The following is a 21,418-nucleotide window of genomic DNA, read 5'->3' on the forward strand; positions in this document are numbered from 1 at the left end:
GGAAGCTTGAAGCTCACACCATCTCCCACATTGGCATTGACCAGCTGTGGCCACTGGCGCTGTGAGGGCTGGCAGGTCCGAGTATAACCCCAGGAGGACCTGATTGTTCTCCTGGAGGTGCCTCTCCATGAGAGTCGCCACTCTCTCCATGGAGGAAGCATGATGCTCTGCCATGAGGCTCATTGCATCACTGATGCTCCGCGTGGACTCCTCCACCACGCACACCAAGCGAAGCACAGCCTCATGTATCACTCCCAGATGCTCCCGCACACCTGGCCACATTTTCTGCAGCTGCTGCGTCGCGGACGACTCAAGAGGCACATCATCACGCCCCAACTCAGCATGTGCCTGGTCCCCTGCAGTCCTCTGACTGCTGGCGCCATCGGCACTCTCTGTCTCAGCCAGCTCCTCCAGCGATTGTGAAGTGCCCTCTCCACTGTGCTCCGGGACACTAGCCGATGTTACAATGCCCATCGAGGCGTTAGTATCTGCGCTGGTGCCTGCCTCGCAGAAATGGTGTGACACAGGTGACACTTGAGGGCCCTCAGGTGTAAGAGGGGGCATCTGCAGTTCCTTCTGGCGGCCATGCTCTGACGATACTGAAATTAACAACAAGGACAGTGGATCAGTTAGCGTGCACACAGTGACACTCTTCATCCCTTTCCCCCTGGCTCATCCTGCGCTCAACCTTCCAGAACCAATGGACATGAACATTGGTGGGGTGGCAAATAGTGAGGAGGATAGCATTACATTACAGGCCGATATAGACAGGCTGGTCAGATGGGCTAATAAATGCCAAATGGAATGTTATGTGGATAAATGTGAGGTGATGCACTTGGGCAGGACAAACAAGGCATGGAAATACACGATGAATGGTAGGACCGTGGAAAGTAAGGAGGATCAGAGGGACCTTGCTGTGCATGTCAACAGGTCCCTTAAGGCAGCAGGACAGGTGTTTTAGAAGGTAAATGCCATTCTTGCCTTTATTAGCCGAGGAGTAGAATATAGGAGCAGGGAGGTAATGTTCCAAGTGCAGAAAACGCTGCCTAGGCCACAGCCATAGACCTGCGTGCAGTTGTGAAATGCGCTTCAAGGAAGGGATGTGATTGGAGTGGAGAGAGTGCAGAGTTTGTTGACCAGGATGCAGGCTGGGCTGGAGAGTTTGACTTATGAGGAGAGATAGCATAGACTGGAGATATTTCCCCTGGAGCAGAGGAGATTGTGGGGTGACATGATTGAGGTTTTTAAACTTATGAGGGGCATAGGTAGGGTCGACAGAAAGGAACTTTTCCCCTTGGCAGAGGGATGAGTAACCAGGTGGCATAGATTTAAGGTAAGGGGCATGAGGTTGACAGGGGATGTGATGGGCAACTTTTCTACACAGAGTGTGTTACAAATGTTGAACGCACTGCCTGAAATGGTGGTGGATGCAGAAACCCTCCTAACATGTAATAAGTATTTGGATGTGCAGTTGCGATGCCATGGCATACAAGGCCATGGGCATAGTGCTGGGAAATGAGATTAGAAGACTTAGGAACGTGTTTGACACCTGCATCCTTGAAGGGCCGAAGGGCCTTTTTCTATGATCTACACCTCTGACTCTATCACTCTGTGACCGAGCAATGTTGCAACAATAACAAATTAAACAACCATCAGCACTATGGATGTTGGGAGGACATAGCGGATCTCACTGTTGGCCTCAAATACCTGGCCATTCCACCCCAGCCTCACCGACACCAGTTGACCTGGGCGCATGGCGCCTCTCAAGCTCCAGGGCCTCCTGTTCAAAACAGCTTAACATCATCAGGTGAGCCTAGCCGCCTCCAGTCCTCTAACACTCCGACGCATTGAATATTCTTCTCCTGAAAAACAGAGAAGACCATTCATTGCGGCAATTTGCACATGGACTCTGCACCCGCACACCGCACCCCAACCACAGTGGCCCATATCAGGCTCCAGTGCCTCCTCTCCCCGCTACTGCTGATTAGTCACACAAAGATAGTACACCTGCTCCCAACCCCCAACGGCCACCTTGGACACATTCTGCATATACCACTTTAGGAAACACACGGTCTTTGCTCCCATAGCAAGGAGGCGCAACTACATGCAGCGTCGAGAGCTGGTTCTTGGCCACGACATCTTGAGGCTCCCCTTCCGCCATCTCATCACCGTGAATAGGACATGTGTTGGAATTCTGAGTGTGCGCCTAGCTGCATCTTTTGCAGGTTGCCCCCAGACTAGTCATGTGCGACTAAGTGCAACACATGGTGCGGGGGAGAACTCATCTCCTCATGAACCACTCAGGCTGATCTAAGCATGGACACTATCTGCTTGCCCACCCAGTGTATGAGAAATGCCCAACATGATTCAATGCAGTCACGACAGTAAGACTTGTTGGGGGGTGCCTCAAAGGCTAAGGCTACCTGCTGGGTTAAATGCCCAATTCCAACATGGTACTCATCCTTCCAGAGTGCAACAAATCGTTGAAGCACTTATGGCACTGGATCCCAGGTGCGCTGCACCATGTTGCGGGAGCTCACCACCTCCTCCCAGGCACGTTTGGTCATGTGGGGGGGCCTCCTGCTCCCATCCTGGGGGACCCATGCCTCCCGCTGTGCTGCTACTTCCTCGAGGAGGGCAGCAAGGCATTCATCTGAAAAGCGAGGGGCGCATTGGCCCCCTGCTGGCCTACCCTGCAGCCTGCCCTGCTCCTGTGGCAGACCCTGCAGTCTGGCCTGCTCCTCTGCCCTTCCCTCCAGCGTGCGCTGCTCAGCCGACCCCCTGCGGTGTGACCTCGAACTGGCCATTGTGAGCAGCTTACAGGAGGCTGCCAGGCCTTGCTTTAAACAGACTGCTGGGTCGTCATTGGACCTGGCGGTCTGTGCACGCCCGCTGCCACTTATACACCCCCGCTATCCATGGGAGTTGGCAAATACGCTGGACGGGCCTTAATTGGCCCGCCAGTGCAAAATGGCAGTGCGGACCCGATTGCGGTCTCCAATCGGGTCTGTGCCCGCCTACCTCCGCTCCAGCTCCGCTCGCCCGACAGGCAGAAAATTCTGCCCTATAGCTGTGACAAAATCCTGTCACTCCCTCTCTAAAAGCACTGCGGGTGTACCTACACCATGTGGAGTGTAGCCGTTCAAGGCAGCGGCCCGCCACCACCTTCTCAAGAGCAATTAGGGATGAGTAATAAATGCCGGCCTTGCCATCCCATGAATGAATTGAGAAAAAGGTCTTTAAAATTGCACCTGCACAGTACATTTTAATGAATCTTCAAGAGCAGTATGCTTTTTTTAAATTAATGTTTGTTGAGTTTAAAATATTTTTCATTGAATTTAAAAACATTTTAGATGTGGTATAAGGCTGGCTTTGAAAACCTTTCAATCTGGATAATCTCTCGCCTTTTAAGGGATACTACAAATAAAATAGTGACCACTCACTCAGCACTATGTCATTTCCAGATGTTCCATCCTCTTTGAAAAAGGTATCATGCCAGTTGCAAATAAGAGAGCAAATAAAGGTGTGTTATGTTATTTTAGTTACCAAAACCATCAGCTATTTTTTAATCATACCCCTTTGAGAAGGGTTTTCAAGGAAAGAGATATATATCATCTTATCCAACAACATATCTTTAATAATAGTGTCATGGATTGGACAAAAATGTACATATTCACTGTTGCTTAAGTATGCAGAGTCTTGTATTAAAAAGTAGACCTTTTCTCTTCTATCTATTGGGTATAATAGCTGTTGCTAAGATATTGAATCAACTGTGGTGACAATCAGTGCATACCAGAAACAAAACTGACCACCCTTCCCCAATTCATCTGTACACGACATATAGAAGTCATGAAAATGGACACCTTCCAGAAAAAAGTAAATCGAGGAGGTTGTTTATATACCAATACTACTTAGAGTTTTAATTATTCAGTATACATAATATTTCTTTGAGTTCCTTTCATAGTCTGCTTTTTCAGTGCTCTAGATACAGTTGTTCATCCATTTTCATTATTTTTCCATTGGACTTACACACATTTTGTTGTAACCCTGCAATTAGTAAGTATTTCATGCAAATTTTACATTACTAATAATTTTAATGAGGTTATTGGTATTATTTTATTCCTATTAACATCTTGTTATGAACATAAAAATCTTTTATCCAAGGAGACCTTTAATTATCATTCTTTTCCCAAGAGTCTTCTGAACTTGATAATTCAGGAGCCATTATTTTTTGGAAGAGCGTGAAGTAACATGCTCAATTTCCTTGGTTAGTTCATTCATTTTTTCTGTCCAGTATTCAGTGCTCTCTTGCAGCTGAGCAGAAAGCTCTCCAACTCGCTGGATCCAGTAAGATTTGTCTGGTATCATTGGATCAGTTATCTCTGATTCTTCTAGATCCTCTCTGGTTAATTCTTCAACTCTCTCCTTTTGAGAAACATTGATTGGCTTTGGTTCAGGTCCAGAGGAGCAGTTTAAAAGGGTTGCCGGATCAGAAGCCATAGCCCTTTTAGGTAAAGATATTTGCTGACTTGGTAGATGTTCCAGATCTCTTTGATCCTTCAGTTGCCTCCTAAGGGATCGGATAGTCTCACCAAAGGTTTCTAACTGGAGTTCAAGTTGATGACGGAGGAGCTGTTCTTTTTCCAACTCTCTTTTCTGTTTTAGATTTTCTCTGTTGAGTGTATTTAGCTGTTACAATTCAACAAAGAAGGCATACATAGTAAATTGAGATTCTTAAATTTGGTTTATACACAAGCATTATAAGAGAATTATAATACTATATTTATATATATATATATTCTTTCTGTATATATATATAAAAATAAAAAAGAATATTGATATTATATACCAAATAAGTCACATTGACCTCAAAACGGTAACTTTTGTTTCTCCACAGGTGCTGCCAGACCTGCTGAGTTTTCCAGTACTTGCTGTTTTTACCTATGAAATGCTAGTAACTAGACCATTGCTATAACCACATGAAATGTCACCTGCAGTTTTAGATACTGCACCTCAGGAAGGATACTCAAAGATTTGCTGCCTGCTTCCTATTCTCCATGATGTTCTACTTTCCTATAATCCCTGTCTACGATGTCATTCTACAAAGCATTCATTTCAAGATGCTCATCTTTACTTAAAATTATTTTGCTCCATCCTATTGCTCCAACATCCGCTTGTCTTATGCACGAGCTCACATTCTATTCTTCTGTCTTCATTATGTATCATTGGTGGTGGAACTTTCATGAGTCTGAACATTTCCTAAGCTCCTCCACAGTGTTACATCTCTTGCCAGCCCCAATAGCCTTTTCATAATTTATCTTTTCAATCCTCTTTTCAGTCACCCTCCTTAACTTTTCCCCAATTTTTGTAAAGGATGTTCTGCCACATTAAGACAACTTGCAGATTTTACACACATTGTGTATATTAATAGTGCAATTTTTATTACATAATGCCTAGAAACTAACAAGGCCAGACGCATGGGAAATGCAATCATCCTACTTGTTGACAAAGCAGTCTCAAGAAGATGGCTTTAGCTTTTTGAAATATGATGTACTACGTAATGCATTTTGTATGCTCAGTTAGCATCTCCACCATTGTATTATTGAGGGTAACGTATAGATTGCACAAATAACTGGAGTTCCTGAATCCGCCATGTTTTATTCACCAATGTTACATCTTTTTTGATTTATTTCCACATGTAGTTAATACCTCAGAGAGCCAAAATATACCAATAAGAAAATAAAATACTATGAATGTTTGCTATTTAAATACTGTAATAAATTTTAAAATCCAGTAGATGGTGCCTGGGGACAGATATTTTTTGAGGTTTGGGGAGATTTCTATCATTTGCAAAAACCCAAAGCAACTGAGTACACTTGAACCAGTTATTCTTCTCCATTTCCCAAGGCAATGGTGAAATAGTGGAGGTAGGATTATTTGATTTAAAATTAACATTTTCATATATTTCATAAGGTGTTATGAAGGTTATTTGTCAAAACTATATCCATTCTAAAAGCAGCAAAATTCACAGATTCAAAGGATACTTTAAACGTAAAATTATAAATATAATTTTCATGTGTTCAAATGCTTATCAAAATAAAAGCATGCATAAATCCACCTTTTCCACTTAGTAACAATTAGACAAATTAACAGAAGTTGTTAAAAATGTAGGCTTATAGAGCTGCTTATGAAATGTAGATAGTGTAGATTTAGTAAGAGAATAAATCTGTCAATACCTTCTTTATTTAATATTTTTAAATCAAGCAAAATACAAGGACGTGCCTATAATTCCGGGTCTGCAAGTAATTGATATCCAGAAAGGACGCTGTAATGTTTACATTGATGCACCTTAATATTCAAATTGGGAATGGGGCCTTAGAAAGTAAACAAGAAACAACATATATTTTCTGTGGCCTTTACATCTGCCTTCAGCAAAGAAAATCTTAGGTACTCAAATTTACACCACAGTGCCTTGACAGCATAGTGACTTTTTAAACTTGACAGTTCGCTTTACTAAACAAGTTATTTGCATTCCATGCAGACAGATGCTTTAAGTCTTAAAACTGTCAAAAATGTTGTAAAATACATTAAAGCATTCCTTCATATACGTACCGCATAAGATTAAAGTAGTAAATGCAGTCAAGAAATTAGTTTTTATTGTGATTTTGAGTTGTGAATTACATACAGATGTAATTCGTAATGACTGCTGTATGTAGAATTCATTAAAAATGGATGAATCTGCCTTGATAACCTGAGTCTAAAATAATGAAAACACTGCAGCAGGCTTGAAATGCCTCAAACACTGTTCAGTAAAATATTAAAGAAACCACAGAATTCAAGAACGATTTTGCATATTCATTTCAACTGTTGAAGAATTTGAAAATAAATGCCACTTAGACATATTCACCAGTAAATTTAGTTCTGTCATAATTACACATGCAAATTAAACATGCATTTTTTCAATTAAGGCAATTTGTTGTGTCACATATAATTATGATGCAACAGATTTTAAGGGCAACTGTTTTTATAGGTACATTTCTGTTTTCAAACCTTTATGTTGAGTTTCAAGCCTCTTTGAAAATGGAAGTATGGAGAGACAACATGGCACCTTTCTGTGTTTGTTCAAGCCTTGTCACACTCAGTTACAGAAACATAGAAAATAGGAGCAGGAGTAGGTCATTCGGCCCTTTGAGTCTGTTCCGCCATTCAATATGATCATAGCTGATCCTCTATCTCAACGCCATAATCCTGCGCTCTCCCCATACCCCTTGATGCCTTTAGAGTCTAGAAATCTATTTCCTTCTTAAATATATTCAGTGACTTGGCCTCCACAGCCTTCTGTGGTAGAGAATTCCACAGGTTTACCTCTTCTCATCTCAGTCCAAAATGTTCTACCCTGTATCCTGAGGCTGTGACCCCCTTGTTCTAGGCCCCCTAGCTTGAGGAAACATCATCCTTGCATCCAGTCTGTCCATCCCTGTCAGAATTGTTTATGTTTCAATGAGATCCCCTCTCATTCTCCTAAACTCCAGTGAAAACAGGCCTAATTGGCCCAATCTCTCCTCCTCGACAATCCTGCCATCCCAGGAGTCAGTCTGGTGAACCTTTGCTGCACTCCCTCTATGGCAAGTATATCCTTTCTTATGTAAGGAGACCAAAGCTGCACACAATGCTCCAGGTGTGGTCTCACCAAGGTTTGTCAACATGATTTCCCTTTCACAAATCCATGTTGACTTTGCTAATCTCTTTGGTATTTTCTAAGTGTTCTGTTATCACGTCATTTATAATAGACTCTAGCATTTTCCCTACTACTATTGTTAGGCTAACCAAACTGTAATTTGCTGTTTTCGCCCTCCCTCCTTTTTTAAATAGTGGTGTTGTGTTTGCCACCCTTCAATCTTCCAGGACTGTTCCAGAATCTACAGAACTTTGGAAGATGACAACCAACGCATCCAGTATTTCCATGGCCACTTGCTTTAGTACCCTGGGATGTAGATTATCAGGCTCTGGGGATTTATCGGCTTTCAATCCCATTAGTTTCTCCAGCACTATTGTTTTATTAATACCAATTTCCTTCAATTCCTCCTTCTCACTAGACCCTTGATTCCTTAGAATTTCTGGGAAGTTATTTGTCTCTTCCTCCATGAGGCCAGAACTAAAGTAGTTGTTTAATTGCTCTGCCATTTCCTTGCTCTCTAATATAAATTCTCCCATTTCAGACTGTAAGGAACCTACATTTGTCTTTACTAATCTTTTTCTTTTTACATACATTTGGAGCTTTTACAGACTGCTTTTATGAGGCTTGCAAGTCTACCCTCGTACTCTTATTTTTCCCTTTTTAATCAATCTCTTGGTCCTCCTTTGCTGAATTCTAAACTGCTCCTAATCCTCAGGAACTTTATATGAGTCTTCTTTGGATCTAATACTTTCCTTAATTTCTTTTGTTAGCCATGGTTGGGCCATTTTTCCACTTTTATTTTTGTGACAGTAAGGGAAGTATAACTGTTGCAGTGCATTCATTCCTTAAATGTCAGCCATTGCCTATCCACCATCATGCCTTTTAATGAAGTTCCCCAATCTATCATACAAACAGATGAACAAGGAGCAGTAGGCCATTCAGCCCCTCAAGCCTGCTCCACCATTTAATAAGATCATGGCTGATCGGATAGCAACCTCAAATCTGCATCCCACCTACCCTTGATAACCTATCATCCCCTTGTTTACCAAGCATCTATCCACTTATGCCTCAAAAATATTCAAAGTCTCTGCTTCCACCGCCTTTTCAGGAAGAGAGTTCCAAAGACTCTTGACCCAATGGGAGAAAAAAACTTCACCTCATTTCTTTCTTAGCCAACTTACGCCTCCTACCTTTGTAGTTTCCTTTGTTTAGATTTAGGACCCTAGTTTCAGTTCGGACTACTTCACTTTCCATCCTAATGAAGAATTTTGTCATGTTATGGTCACTCTTTCCTAAAGGACCCCACACAACAAGGTTATTAATTAACCCCTTCTCACTGCACAAAACCAAATCTAGGATAGCCTGTTCCCCAGTCGGTTCCTCGACTTGCTGGTCTGAAAAACCATCTTGTGAACACTCCAGAGGCAGAATTTTCACGTCGGCATGTGGGGGCTGGCCCCGCACGCCAACACGTAAAATGATGCGCTGTGACTTTGAGCATGCGCCCCGACGTCACCGCGCGCGTTTGCGATATTTCGGTGGGTGGGCGCGCAATGATTTCTGATGCATGCCCGCCATTAATTAATGGGCCACTTAAGGCCCTTGAGCTAGTAATTGACGCTGATTTTTCAGGGCCTGTGTAATCTTCAGGTCGTTGCACGGACACAATGGGCAGGCGGGTAGGCCACATTTTTATAAACCTCATCCATGGACGGGATACGGGGGGTAAGTGGGGTCATGAGTGTTATTTGGCACACATTTAATGCTTAAACTTACTGCTAATTGCCTGTGTGAGCAGGAATACTTCAAAGCTCTTCACAGCTGCTTGGACAGGAGTAACAGGCTTCAGGTCAGGACTCTGGAGTAAACATCATTTTTGGGGCCTTGCTAGTTTCAGGAAGCCTTCCCTTACCCTGGGAATGGGAGTTGTGCTCTCCACTGGAGGTACCTCCTCTCTGAGAAAGGGAGGGCTAGAATGGGGAGGAGGCCAGCAGTCCACATTCAGCCTCCAGGGGAGCCACTTTTTGGATGACAGGCGCAGGCCCAACTGGAAGTGCAAGGCACAAGGGGCCGCAGAAGACAACACTATCCTGGTGCTAGGGTTTACAGGCAGTGAAGCAGCTACCTCATTATGTCTGAGGTGCAATGCCAAAGGAGGCTCTGTCTCTCAAGGGAGACAGTGACCTCCATCTGTCAGATGATAGCCTCTGAGATCAGCTCCAACTGTGTGGGTGGGCACCCCATGCCAGTGGCGTTGAAGGTCACGGCTGCCCTCAACTTCTATGCCTCTAGCTCTTTCCAGGAGTCAGTGGGTGATCCTTGCGGAGTCTCCTGTCAGCTGTCCACACTTGTGTCAGGCGTACATTGACTTTCATCCACTACAGCTGGGACGAGGCCAGCCAGACAGAGCGAGCCAGAGGCTTCACAGCGATTGCTGGGTTACCCCATGTCCAGGGTGCAATAGACTGCACACGTGGCCATCAAGGCGCCAGCAGGTGAGCCCGGTGCCTTCGTCAACAGGAAGAGCTTCCGCTCCATGAACGTGCAGATAGTGTGTGACCATAGGATGCAGATTCTGCAAGTCTGTGCAAGGTACCCAGGCAGCTCCCACGACGCCTACATCCTCAGACACTCCCAGGGGCCGAGGCTCTTCAGTGCTCCAGCCCGGCTGGATGGATGGCTGCTGGGTGATAAGGGCTATCCCCTCAGAAGGTGGCTCATGACGCCTCTCCGCCATCCAAGAACAGAGGCTGAGCAGCAGTACAATAGTAGCTATGCCTCCACAAGGGCTGTGGTAGAGAGAGCCATTGCTCTTCTCAAGATGCGCTTCCGATGCCTGATCCGATCAGGGGGCGCACTCCAATACCCCCCAGATCGTGTGTCGCTGATAGTGGTTGCATGCTGTGCTCTCCACAATCTGGCACTGGAAAGGGGGGACGCAGCGGAGGAAAAAGATGTTGACGCAGATGCTCCGGATGCACACGATGAGTCCAGTAGTGAGTCCGAGGATGAGCTCGCACAGGAGAATGCTGAGGGGGTAGATGCTGACCCGGACATCCTCCAGGGAGGCAGGGACACCGGGGAGGCTTTAATCCAATGAACCTTCAGCTAGCCCACCACAGATGGACCTCCAACACATGCCAGGGCTGCAGGCTCCATATTTGATACCTGAGAGCAACATCTGCCTGGGTAGGAACATTAACTATGTGCCTTGTCAATAAAGCTCAAAGACAAACAAGTCACTCATAGCATCATGGGTTCCCGTCCACCTGCAGAAGTAAGGAATCACCCTGAGCCATGTTCACAAATGAAGCATTTAATGAGTTAACAAAATAAAACAGAAAAGAAACTGAATGCAAAGGTGTTCAGCATCACACCAACTTGTCATCAACTCATAGTGGGGCAATATTAAACCACCAGTGAGAAGTCCGTGGTGTGCCTAAGGTGCCTTAAGTTTACGTTTCCGGGTGCTACGTCTAGTTGCTGTCCCCTCGCTGGCACAGGCATTCGAGATAGCCTGCTCACTCTGCTGACCTGTTGGCCTCGATGACCTTGGCAGGTGTCCTCTGGCTCGTGGAGCCTTTGATGGCCCCGCCCGGGAGGGAGCTGCCAGTTCCACAGATGGCATCTCCCCAGTCGCCGCAGCCTCATTGGATCCCACGGTCACCGGCAGAGGGACGGAGGAGCTGCTATCCTCATCCAAAGCGCCCTGAGAGGAGCCCGCAGAGATGACAGGCAGCTACTCTGCTGACGTGAGGTTGCTTCGGACCTCCCTGCTCACCATTGATGGATGGGCACCTAGCTGGGATACTTGGTGCCCAATCCATCTCCCACACTGGCACTGACCAGCTGAGGTCAATGCCACTCTGAGGGCTTGCAGGTATGAGTGCAACCCCAGGGGGGCCTAATTGTTCTCCTGGAGGAGCCTCTCCACGAGAGTCACCACTCTCTCCATGGAGGAAGCATGGCCTTTGGCCATAAGGCTCATTGCATCGGTGATGCTCCGCGTGGAATCCTCCAGCACAGAGACCATGCCACGCATTGCCTCATGTATCTCCGCCAGATCCTCCCGCAGATCCTGCTGGACTTCCAGCATCTGCTGCCTCAGGGACCAGAGGCTCATCATCAGCCACTAACTGAGCATGTGCCTGGTCCCCTGCAGTCCTCCGACTGTCGGCGCCATGGGCACTCTCTGTCTCCGCCTGCACCTCAAGTGAGTGTGAAATGCCCTCACCCCTGTGCCCTGGGACACTAGCCGACGATCTAATCCCCACCGAGGTGCTAGTATCTGCACTGGTGCCTGCCTGGCAGAGATGGTGTGACTCTGGTGCTTCTAATTGTTCTGGGGCCTTGGGTGTTAGAGGTGGCCCCCCTGCCTCCTCCTTCCGGCCCTGCTCCGGTGATGCTGAAAGGAAGAACAAGGACATTTGGTTAGTTCAAGTGGAGACAATGTCAATGTGCATGCCTGGCCCCCGGATCAGTATGCGCTCATCCTTCCATAATCAATGGTCAACCCATGTTGGAAGCTTAAATCACTGAACATTCAACAGTGCAATGGCTGCTGGGACACACATGGTGACCTTAGTGCACGGCAATCTTATCTCCCCCAGGCACCCCAGCCTCACCGCCACCGGTGGACCTGGGTGCATGGTGCCTCTCCAGCTCCATCGCCTCCTGCTCGTATCTGGTGATTATGGTCAACTGGGCCTGGCCTCTGCCAGTCCACGTCCGCTCTGCATTATTGTGTGCAGTCTTCTCCTGAAAATGAGAGAGGAGCATTGATGAGTCCACCCTGTACCTGGGTTGCCATAGCATCCCTGCCACCCCCACCTGAGTGAAACATTGCAGGACTCCAGTGAACCGCAGCTGCCGCACACACATACTAAGGGCTGAACGCCCCTTGACCACATGCTGCCTCCATCACATTTGCCACCACACGGTTTCACCTTGCAAAGCAAGGAGGCACAAGCATGTGGAACGCCAAAGGCAGCAGATGGATGGGTGCCTCGCCACCTGGAAGCTCCCCTCCCAGCATGTCAGCAGCTTGACTTTGACATGTTTTGCACTCCCGGCACTGTCCCTAGGTGTAGATCCTTGAGGTAGCCCCCAAAACAGTAACTCTGGGTGTCAGTCTACCACATGCTGCGGGTGTAGAACCCATCTCAGCGCAACCCTCTCAGGGTGAACTAGGCATGGGCAAGATCTGCTGGCCCACCCAGCGAGGGACACATGCTGTGAATGATTCAATGCAGTGACTGCACTCAGAGTTTGTGGGGGGCAGAGGGGGAAAGCCTACCTCCTGTGTTAAGAGACCTCTGCCAACATGGTACTCACACTTCCCGAGCGCAAGAGGTCGTTGAAATGCTTGCGGCACTGGATTCACGTGCATTGCACGTCATGGGAGCTAACTATTTCTGCCACCTCCTCCCAGGCATGTTTGGTCATGTGGGGGGCCCTCGTTCTCCCGTCCCTAGGAACGAGAACCTCCTGCCGTGCTGCCACCTCCTTGAGGAGGGCAGCAAGGCACTTGTCGGAAAAGCGAGGGGCACAGTGCCCCTCTGACCTGCTCTCCTGCCTGGCCTGCTCACCAGCAGCGCTCTGGGGAGCCCTTCTGCTTGCCATGATTCCCCGAGGAATTCATCCACCACAGTATTATTTCTAATCTGGTTTGCCCAGTCTATATGTCGATTACTGTAGCACCCTTGATACACACACCTCTCATTTCCTGTTTAATGCAGTCCCATACCTTGTTTGGAGACCTATAGACAACCCCCACTAATGTCTTCTGCCCCTTGTTGCTTCTTAGCTCCACCCAGACCAATGCTACACCTAGATTTTCTCAGCCAATATCCTCTCTCACTGTCACACTGATTTCATCCTTAACTAACAATGCCACACAACCTCCTTTTCCTTTTTGCTTTTCCTTCCTAAATATCGAGTACCCATAGATGTTCAGTTCCCAGCTTTAGTCATCCTGCAGCCATATCAGCGTAATCACAATCAGATCGTACGCATTTACATCTATTTATGCTGTTAATTCATCTGCCTTATTGTGAATGCTCCGTGCATTCATATACAGTGCCTTTAGACTTGACTTTTTAACATTTTTACACATTTTTTTGTACTATGGCCCTATTTGCTGCTAGCCCTTGTTTCCTCTGCCTTCCACTTTTGCTTTCTACTTTTCTGTCTTTCATTCCTCTCTTTGTTTCCCTCTCTTGTGTCTCCCTGCTCAGGTTCCCAAGCCCTTGCCAGTCTAATTTAAACCCTCCCCCACAATGCTATCGAATACCCCTGCGAGGATATTGGTCCTGGTCGTGCTGGGGTCCAATCTGTCCAGTGTGCACAGGTCCCATCTTCCCCAGAATCGGTCCCAATGCCTCAGGAATCTAAATCCCTCCCTCCTACACCATCTGTCCAGCCACACATTCACTTGGTCTATTCTCCTATTCCTGATCTCACTGGTACATTGGACAGAGAGTAATCCTGAGATTACTACCTTTGAGGTCCTGCTTTTTAATTTATTTCCTTGCTCTCTATATTCTGCTTTCAGGACCTCATCCCTCTTTTTATCTATGTCGTTGGTGCCGACATGGACTATGTCCTCTGGCTGTTCACCCTCCCCCTTCAAAATGTCCTGCAGCCGCTCAGTGACATCCTTGACCCTGGCACCAGGGAGGCAACATACTATCCTGGTGTCATGTCTACGGCCGCAGAAACGTCCATCTGCTCCCCTTACAATAGAATCCCCTCTCACCATTGCTCTCCTACTGTTTTTTCTCCCCCCCGCTCTGCAGCTGAGCCACTTGTGGTGTCATGGACTGGCTCTTGCTGCATTCCCCTGAGAAACCATCTCCCCTAGCAGTATCTAAAACGGACAATCTGTTAGAGAAGGAGATGGACCCAGGGGTCTCCTTCACTACCTGCCTAGTGCTTTTACTCTGTCTGGCGGTCACCCATTCCCTGTCTGCCTGTGCATTCTTTACCTGCACATGTGACCAACTCACTATACGTGTTATTCACGAAGATCTCATCCTTGTGGATGCTCCGCAGTGACTTCAGCTGCAACTCCATCTCCAAAATGAGGATTTGGAGTAGCTGCAGTTGGAGACACTTCCTGCACACGAAGAACAGGAGACAGGAAGGGACTTCAAAGGACCTCAATATAATTAACTTACTGACTGGTGGAACAATGATTCATCAAAATTAACATAGTAGCTATTTTGTTCCCGATTGTGAAGAAGATTGTGTTAAATCCATGTGTGCAAAACCCCCAGGAAGCATGCTGAGAGACATCATCAGGGGGGTTTTCTCTCTGTCACGGGGAGTCAAAGAGTATTGTATTAAGCAATCAACTGCTGTTCTGCCGAATGAGTCCAGGCAATCTGCAAGTGTCATAACCGCAGAACTAATGAGGAACAAGAAACCTTCTCTTTCCCAAGTTCTGCTCGATCCACTGAATCCAACTTAAAAAGGCAAACACTGACTAGTCAACTGCAGAAGCCACTGCAGCTGCTAAACTGAGCGTCAAGTTTCAACTGCTTCACTTCAGAATTAAGGAACTCAAGCCAAGGGCCCACAACGATATCTCACAGAGACTGATTTGAAATTCTCATCTTCAAATATCTTTTTAAATTCGTCTGCATTTTAATCTTTGTAGCTGTCTTTTAGTTGATAACTTCATCACTTTTACTTAAGTAACTTTCAGCAGCAGTTTTGTAATAAATTAGCCTTTATCTTGTTTAAAACTAAAGCTTATCTGCTGGGTTATTTTTAAATTGAACCACTCATAAATTAAAAGGGGGCTACATGCACACGCACAAAAATTTTTAGCTTGCAGACCACTTTGAGGGACGGGTTTTACATGGTTGTGACAGTTGGAGTCTCATGTCCAAGACAGTACCCATTGCAAAACGACCCACAGTCAAATTTGCACTAAAAGCCAGGATTCAGTCCATTATGAAAAGAGTCACATTTTAAACTGCAAAGGAATTGGAAGTAAAAGGGGCTCACAGTTACTTTCCCTTCTACAGCTGCGAAGTAACAGAGTCCAAATTATTTGAAACCAACCCAGAAGCTACAGCAGCGAGTTTTGTTTTATAAAAAGTACTAACCATAATTTATGTTGGCAACTTTTGATGCATAAAAGTTTATTGATTAGGAGGGTTTGAATTGGCAAAAGTTAGTGTCCGTAGACGTGGAACAACTATAAGCCATGCGAGGTTGGTATGACTTAAGATCCCCAGGAAGACAAGGAGTCAGGAATTCCTTAAAATGCTGGCTGAGCATTTTGAATTCAGTACAGAGTCAGAACAGGCAGCAGAAGTTGAATCAAAATCGGATCAGGTTAATTTGGCGAAAATAGAGCTGGAAAAGCTGAAAATTCATTTGGAGATTAAAGCCCAGAAAGAACAGGAGGAGATATTGGCCCGAGAATAGGAGCTAGAACTTCAAACCCAGAAAGAAAGGGACAGTTAGAAAGGCAAGCTCAGAAAGAGAGGGTAAGGAAAGAACGGAATTTCCAGCTACGGAAGTTGGAATTGGAGTTGCAAGTGCAGAGAAATAGAGACCTAAGACAGCTTGAAGGTGCTTGGGGAAATTCACTCTGTGTATGACAGCCAAAATCCCCATAACCCCGAAACAGGTCTCGACACCCTAAAATTCTCCAACTTTGTTCCCAAATTTGATAATGGAGATGTAGAATCCTTCTTTACTGCTTTCAAAAAAGTAGCAGATCAGCTACATTAATCCCAGGAAGTGTGGACACTGATGATCCAGGGTCAGCTAACAGGAAAAGCCCAAGGAATCTTCTCCACACTGGCTCCTGAAGTGACTGCTGACTACAAACAACCTAAGGATGCAATCCTGAGTGCCTATGAACTCATGCCAGAGATATATCGTCAGCAATTCTGAAATTCCCTAAAAAGCCCATACAAACATATCTAGAATTTGAAAGAATCAAGCAGATTACTTTCGAGCAATGGGTGTACACTTTAAAAATAGAGCATGCCTACGATGGGATAAGAGAACTGGCTTTGTTAGAGGAGTTTAAAAATTGCCTCCCTTACAATATTAAAATGGGGGAACAAAAGGTTACTTCAGCAAGGGCAGCTGCAGTGAAGACTGAGGATTATGAATTAGGAATTTAGGACTTCAGAGCAATAGTACGCCAGTCAGCCCTTCAAGCCTGCTCCACCATCAATAAGATCATGGCTGATCTGGTTGTGTCTCAACTCCAGTTTGCCGTTTGCACCCCCCCATAACCCATGACTACTTTATCAATCAAAAATCTGTCTAACTTTGCCTTGAATAAATTCACTGACCCAGCCTCCACTACTTTCTGGGGAGGAGAGTTCTACATAGTAATGACCCTCCTCATCTCCATCTTAAAAGGTAGACCTCTCATTCTTAAACTGTGTCCCCGCTTCTAGTCTCTCCCAAAAACGTCCTTCCTGCATCCACACTATCAAATCCCCTCAGGATCTTATATGTTTCAATAAGATCACCTCTCATGCTTCTAAACGCCAATGGGTATAGGTCCAACCTGTCCAGCCTTTCTTCATAAGATAAGCCCTTCATCCCAGGAATGAGTTGCGTGAACCTTCTCTGAATTGCTTCGAACACAATTATATCTCTTTTCAAATAAGGAGACCAAAGCTGCACATAGTATTCCAGATGTGGCCCTGTACAGCTGTGGTAGAACTTCCCTACTTTTATATTCCATTCCCCTTGCAATAAATGCTAACATTCCATTTACCCTCCTAATCACTTGCTGTACCAACATACTGACTTTTTGTGATTCATGTGCCAGGACACCCAGATCCCTAGGTACCACCGAGTTCTGCAATCTCTCTCCATTTAAAGAGTATACCGCTTTTCTATTCTTCCCACCAAAGTGGACAAGTTCGCATTTTACCACATTAAACTCCATCTGCCACACACATTAACTCACAGGCCTCTGAGTCACAGCAGGTATGGGTCAAATGGTCTGTATAATGTAGTAGGGAAAAGATAACAGGGGACAGAGAGGAAGGAAAGAATGGGGAAAAATGGTAAAACCAATCTCTGACTCTGAAAAGAAGGAATGTAGATGGCAGAGCTGTAGGCTGCACCCTGTCTGTTATAATTCTAGTAAACCAGGCCACAAATCAGGTTGTGTGGCACTACCACTGTGCTAAATGGGATAGATTTCAAACAGATATAGCAGCTCCAGACAGGCACCCATGAGGCGCTGTGGGCCATCAGCAACAGCAGAATTTTAGTCAACCACAATCTATAACCACATGGTCTGGCATATACACCACTCTACATTACCACCAAGCCAGGGGATCAACCCTGGTTCAATGAAGGGTGCAGGAGGGCATGCCAGGAGCAGCACCAGGCATACCTAAAAATGAGGTGTCAACCTGGTGAAGCTATAACACAGGACTACTTACATACCAAACCGCATAAGCAGCAAGTGATAGACAGAGCTAAGCGGTTCCACAGCCAATGGATCAGATCTAAGCTCTGCAGTCCTGCCACATCTAGTCGTGAATGGTGGTGGACAATTAAACAACTCACTGGAGGAGGAGGCTCCACAAATATCTCCATCCTCAATGATAGGGGAGCCCAGCACATCAATGCAGAAGGTAAGGCTGAAACATTTACTATAATCTTCAACCAGAGGTGCCGAGTGCACGATCCTCCTCCAGAGGTCCCCAGCATCACAGATGCCAGTCTTCAGCCAATTCGATTCACTCCTTGTGATATCAAGAAACGGCTGAAATCACTGGATACTGCAAAGGCTATGAGTCCTGACAATATTCAGGCAATAGTACTGAAGAGTTGTGCTCCAAAACTAGCCGTGCCCCTAGCTAAGCTGTTCCAGTACAGCTACAACGCTGGCATCTACCCAACAATGTGGAAAATTGCCCAGGTATGTCCTGTACACAGTAAAACAGGAAAAATCCAAACTGGCCAATTACCGCCCCTTTAGTCTACACTCAATCATCAGTAAAGTGATGGAAGGCATCATCAGCAGTGCTATCAAGCGGCACTTGCTTAACAATAACCCGCTCACTGATGCTCAGTTTGGGTTCTGCCAGGGCCACTCAGGTCCTGACCTCGTTACTGCCTTTGTTCAAACATGGACAAAGAGCTGAACTTCAGAGGTGAGATGAGAGTGACTGCCCTTGACAACAAGGCAACATTTGACTGATCATGGCCCCAAGGAGCCCTAGCAAAACTGGAGTCATTGAGAATCAAGGGGAAAACTCTTCGCTGTGTGGAGTCACACCAAGCACAAAGGAAGATGGGTGCGGTTGTTGGAAGTAAATCATCTCAGTTTCCAGGATATCACTGCAGGAGTTCCTCAGAGTAGTGTCAGGCCCAACCATCTTCAGCTGCTTCATCAATGATCTTCCTTCCATCATAAGGTCAGAAGTGGGAATGTTCGCTGCACCATTCGTGACTCCTCACATACTGAAGCAGTCCGTGCACATGCAGCAAGACTCGGACAATACCCAGGCTTGGGCTGACAAGCGGCAAGTAACATTCGTGCCACACAAATGCCAGGCAATGACCATCTTCAACAAGAGAGAACCTAACCATCACCCCTTGACATTTAATGGCATTACCATTGCTTTACTCCCACTATCAACATCCTGGGGGTTACCATTGACCAGAAACTGAACTGGACCAGCCATATAAATACAGTGGCTACAAGACCAGGTCAGAGGCTAGGAATCCTGCGGTGAGTAACTCACCCCATGACTGCCCAAAGCCTGTCCACCGTATACAAGGCACAAGTCAGGAGCATGATGGAATACTCTCCACTTGCCTGGATGAGTGCAACTCCAACACTCAAGAAGCTTGACACCATCCAGGAGAAAGCAGCCTGCTTGATTGGCACCACACCCACAAACATTCACTCCCTCCAGCCCCAACACACAGTGGCAGCAGTATGTACCATCTACAATATGCACTGCAGGAATTCACCAAGCCTCTTTAGACAGCATCTTCCAAATCCACGATCACTACCATCTAGAGGGACAAGAGCAGCAGAGACATGGGAACACTACCACCTGGAAGTTCCCCACCAAGCCATTCACCACCCTGACCTTGAAATATATCACTGTTCCTTCACTGTCGCTGGGTCAAAATCCTGGAACTCCCTCCCTACAGCATTGTAGGTGTACCTACACCACATGGACTGCAGCGGTTCAAGAAGGCAGCTCACCACCACCTTCTCAAGGGCAATTAGGAATGGGCAATAAATACTGGCCTAGCCAGAGACACCCACATCTCATGAATGAATAAAAAGAACATAAAAGAACACTGCTGGCATGCAAGGAAAGCCACATGCAGTATTCCAATGCAGCCAGTATCTGTAGTGTTAAAATTGTAACCCTTTGTGCAAATGCAAAGGAAGCCCCAGAAACCTATCCGGGATACAGGTTGTTTACAGACATTGCTGGCAGAAAGAATTGAAGATTTCCCACCCTGCAGAAGCATATAAATTCCAACGTGATAGTCAAACAACTAACTGGAGAAGCATCAAGGTACCATTGTTGGAAATTCACTTAAAGAGTGAACTTGTTATCGAATTACCTGGAAAAACTCAGCAGGTCTGGCAGCATCGGTGGAGAAGAAAAGAGTCGACGTTTCGGGTCCACACGACCCTTCAACCCACCTTACACCAGCTTATATTTCACCCCTCTCCTAACTATTCTTCAGTTCTGTTGAAGGGTCGTGTGGACGCGAAACGTCGACTCTTTTCTTCTCCACCGATGCTGCCAGACCTGCTGAGTTTTTCCAGGTAATTCTGTTTTTGTTTTGGATTTCCAGCATCCGCAGTAGTTTTTTGTTTTGAACTTGTTATCGGGTTGGTAACGGCGGGTATAACCTCAAGCTTGCCTATGCAAGGGGTTGAACGTTTGCTGGGAAATTATCTCGCAAGCTGAAAGGTGTTACCCCATAAAACTCAAAAACAGTCTAGAGAGACTGAGCAAACAGAGCAGCAGGAATTGTAAAGTTCCAAACAGCTGAAGAAGCTTTACAGGGGGCGACAAAACACATGAAGGTTGAAATTGCTCAGCAAAGTTAAACAGGGACCAAGGAAGTCCACAAGCAGGCCAAGAGACAGTGAGGGAGATGCCTCACTTTGTTGAAGAGCTTGAGGGAAGTCATTTGGATGTTGAAAGAGCTGAAGCCAAGCCAAATGAGTTGAAAGAGACAGGAAAAGAGTTTCAGAATTGAGGTACTGACATAGTGGCTACTGGGCTCAGTTCAAAACATGATTGGGATAAACTGATTTGTGGATTGAGGGGCAGTTTGAAGGTGTTGGAGGAAAAAGCAACAACACAAAACACAAAAGCTGTCGCCCTAGCTCAAAAGATTTAAATGCAATATGACCTGAGTGGAATGAGGAAAAACTGAGAGATTTTAAGCTGTCCAAAGAACAAACCAGACATGAATATTCTTGCGACAGCATAAAAATCATCTTGTGACATTCTTGTATCAGCGAAAAGAGACTTTGATCAAAGAAGGGACACAAGTTACTGGCACAGAAAGAGGCCATTGCTAACTTGCTTACTCAAAGAGAGAATTTAAAAGGTTTATGTCTGGGAAGAGATCAGGAAACAAATCCAGGCAAAGAAACAGCAATTGATTTAGCTTTAGATTTGTCTGGCACATTCTTTGAAGACATCAGTGATGAAAAGGTTACAGATACCAAAGATCCAAAATTAAAATCAGTGC

The 21,418-nt window shown here is 45.8% G+C and overlaps 1 protein-coding gene across 3 annotated transcripts in view; it reads right to left on the bottom strand.

The window, feature by feature from the left end:
- Positions 1-3,621: 3,621 nt before the first annotated feature.
- LOC144679671 (uncharacterized) overlaps positions 3,622-21,418 on the bottom strand; it is a 665,324-nt gene continuing 647,527 nt past the window's right edge. For all 3 annotated transcript variants that reach the window (XM_078540272.1, XM_078540271.1, XM_078540274.1), the window contains one exon: positions 3,622-4,689. In XM_078540272.1, coding sequence (XP_078396398.1) covers positions 4,225-4,689 — 465 coding nt within the window. In that variant the 3' untranslated portion in view covers positions 3,622-4,224. The remainder of the gene's footprint in view (positions 4,690-21,418) is intronic.

This window comes from Cetorhinus maximus, chromosome 4, assembly GCF_964194155.1.
Source record: "Cetorhinus maximus chromosome 4, sCetMax3.hap1.1, whole genome shotgun sequence".
NCBI classification, from domain to species: Eukaryota; Metazoa; Chordata; class Chondrichthyes; order Lamniformes; family Cetorhinidae; genus Cetorhinus; species Cetorhinus maximus.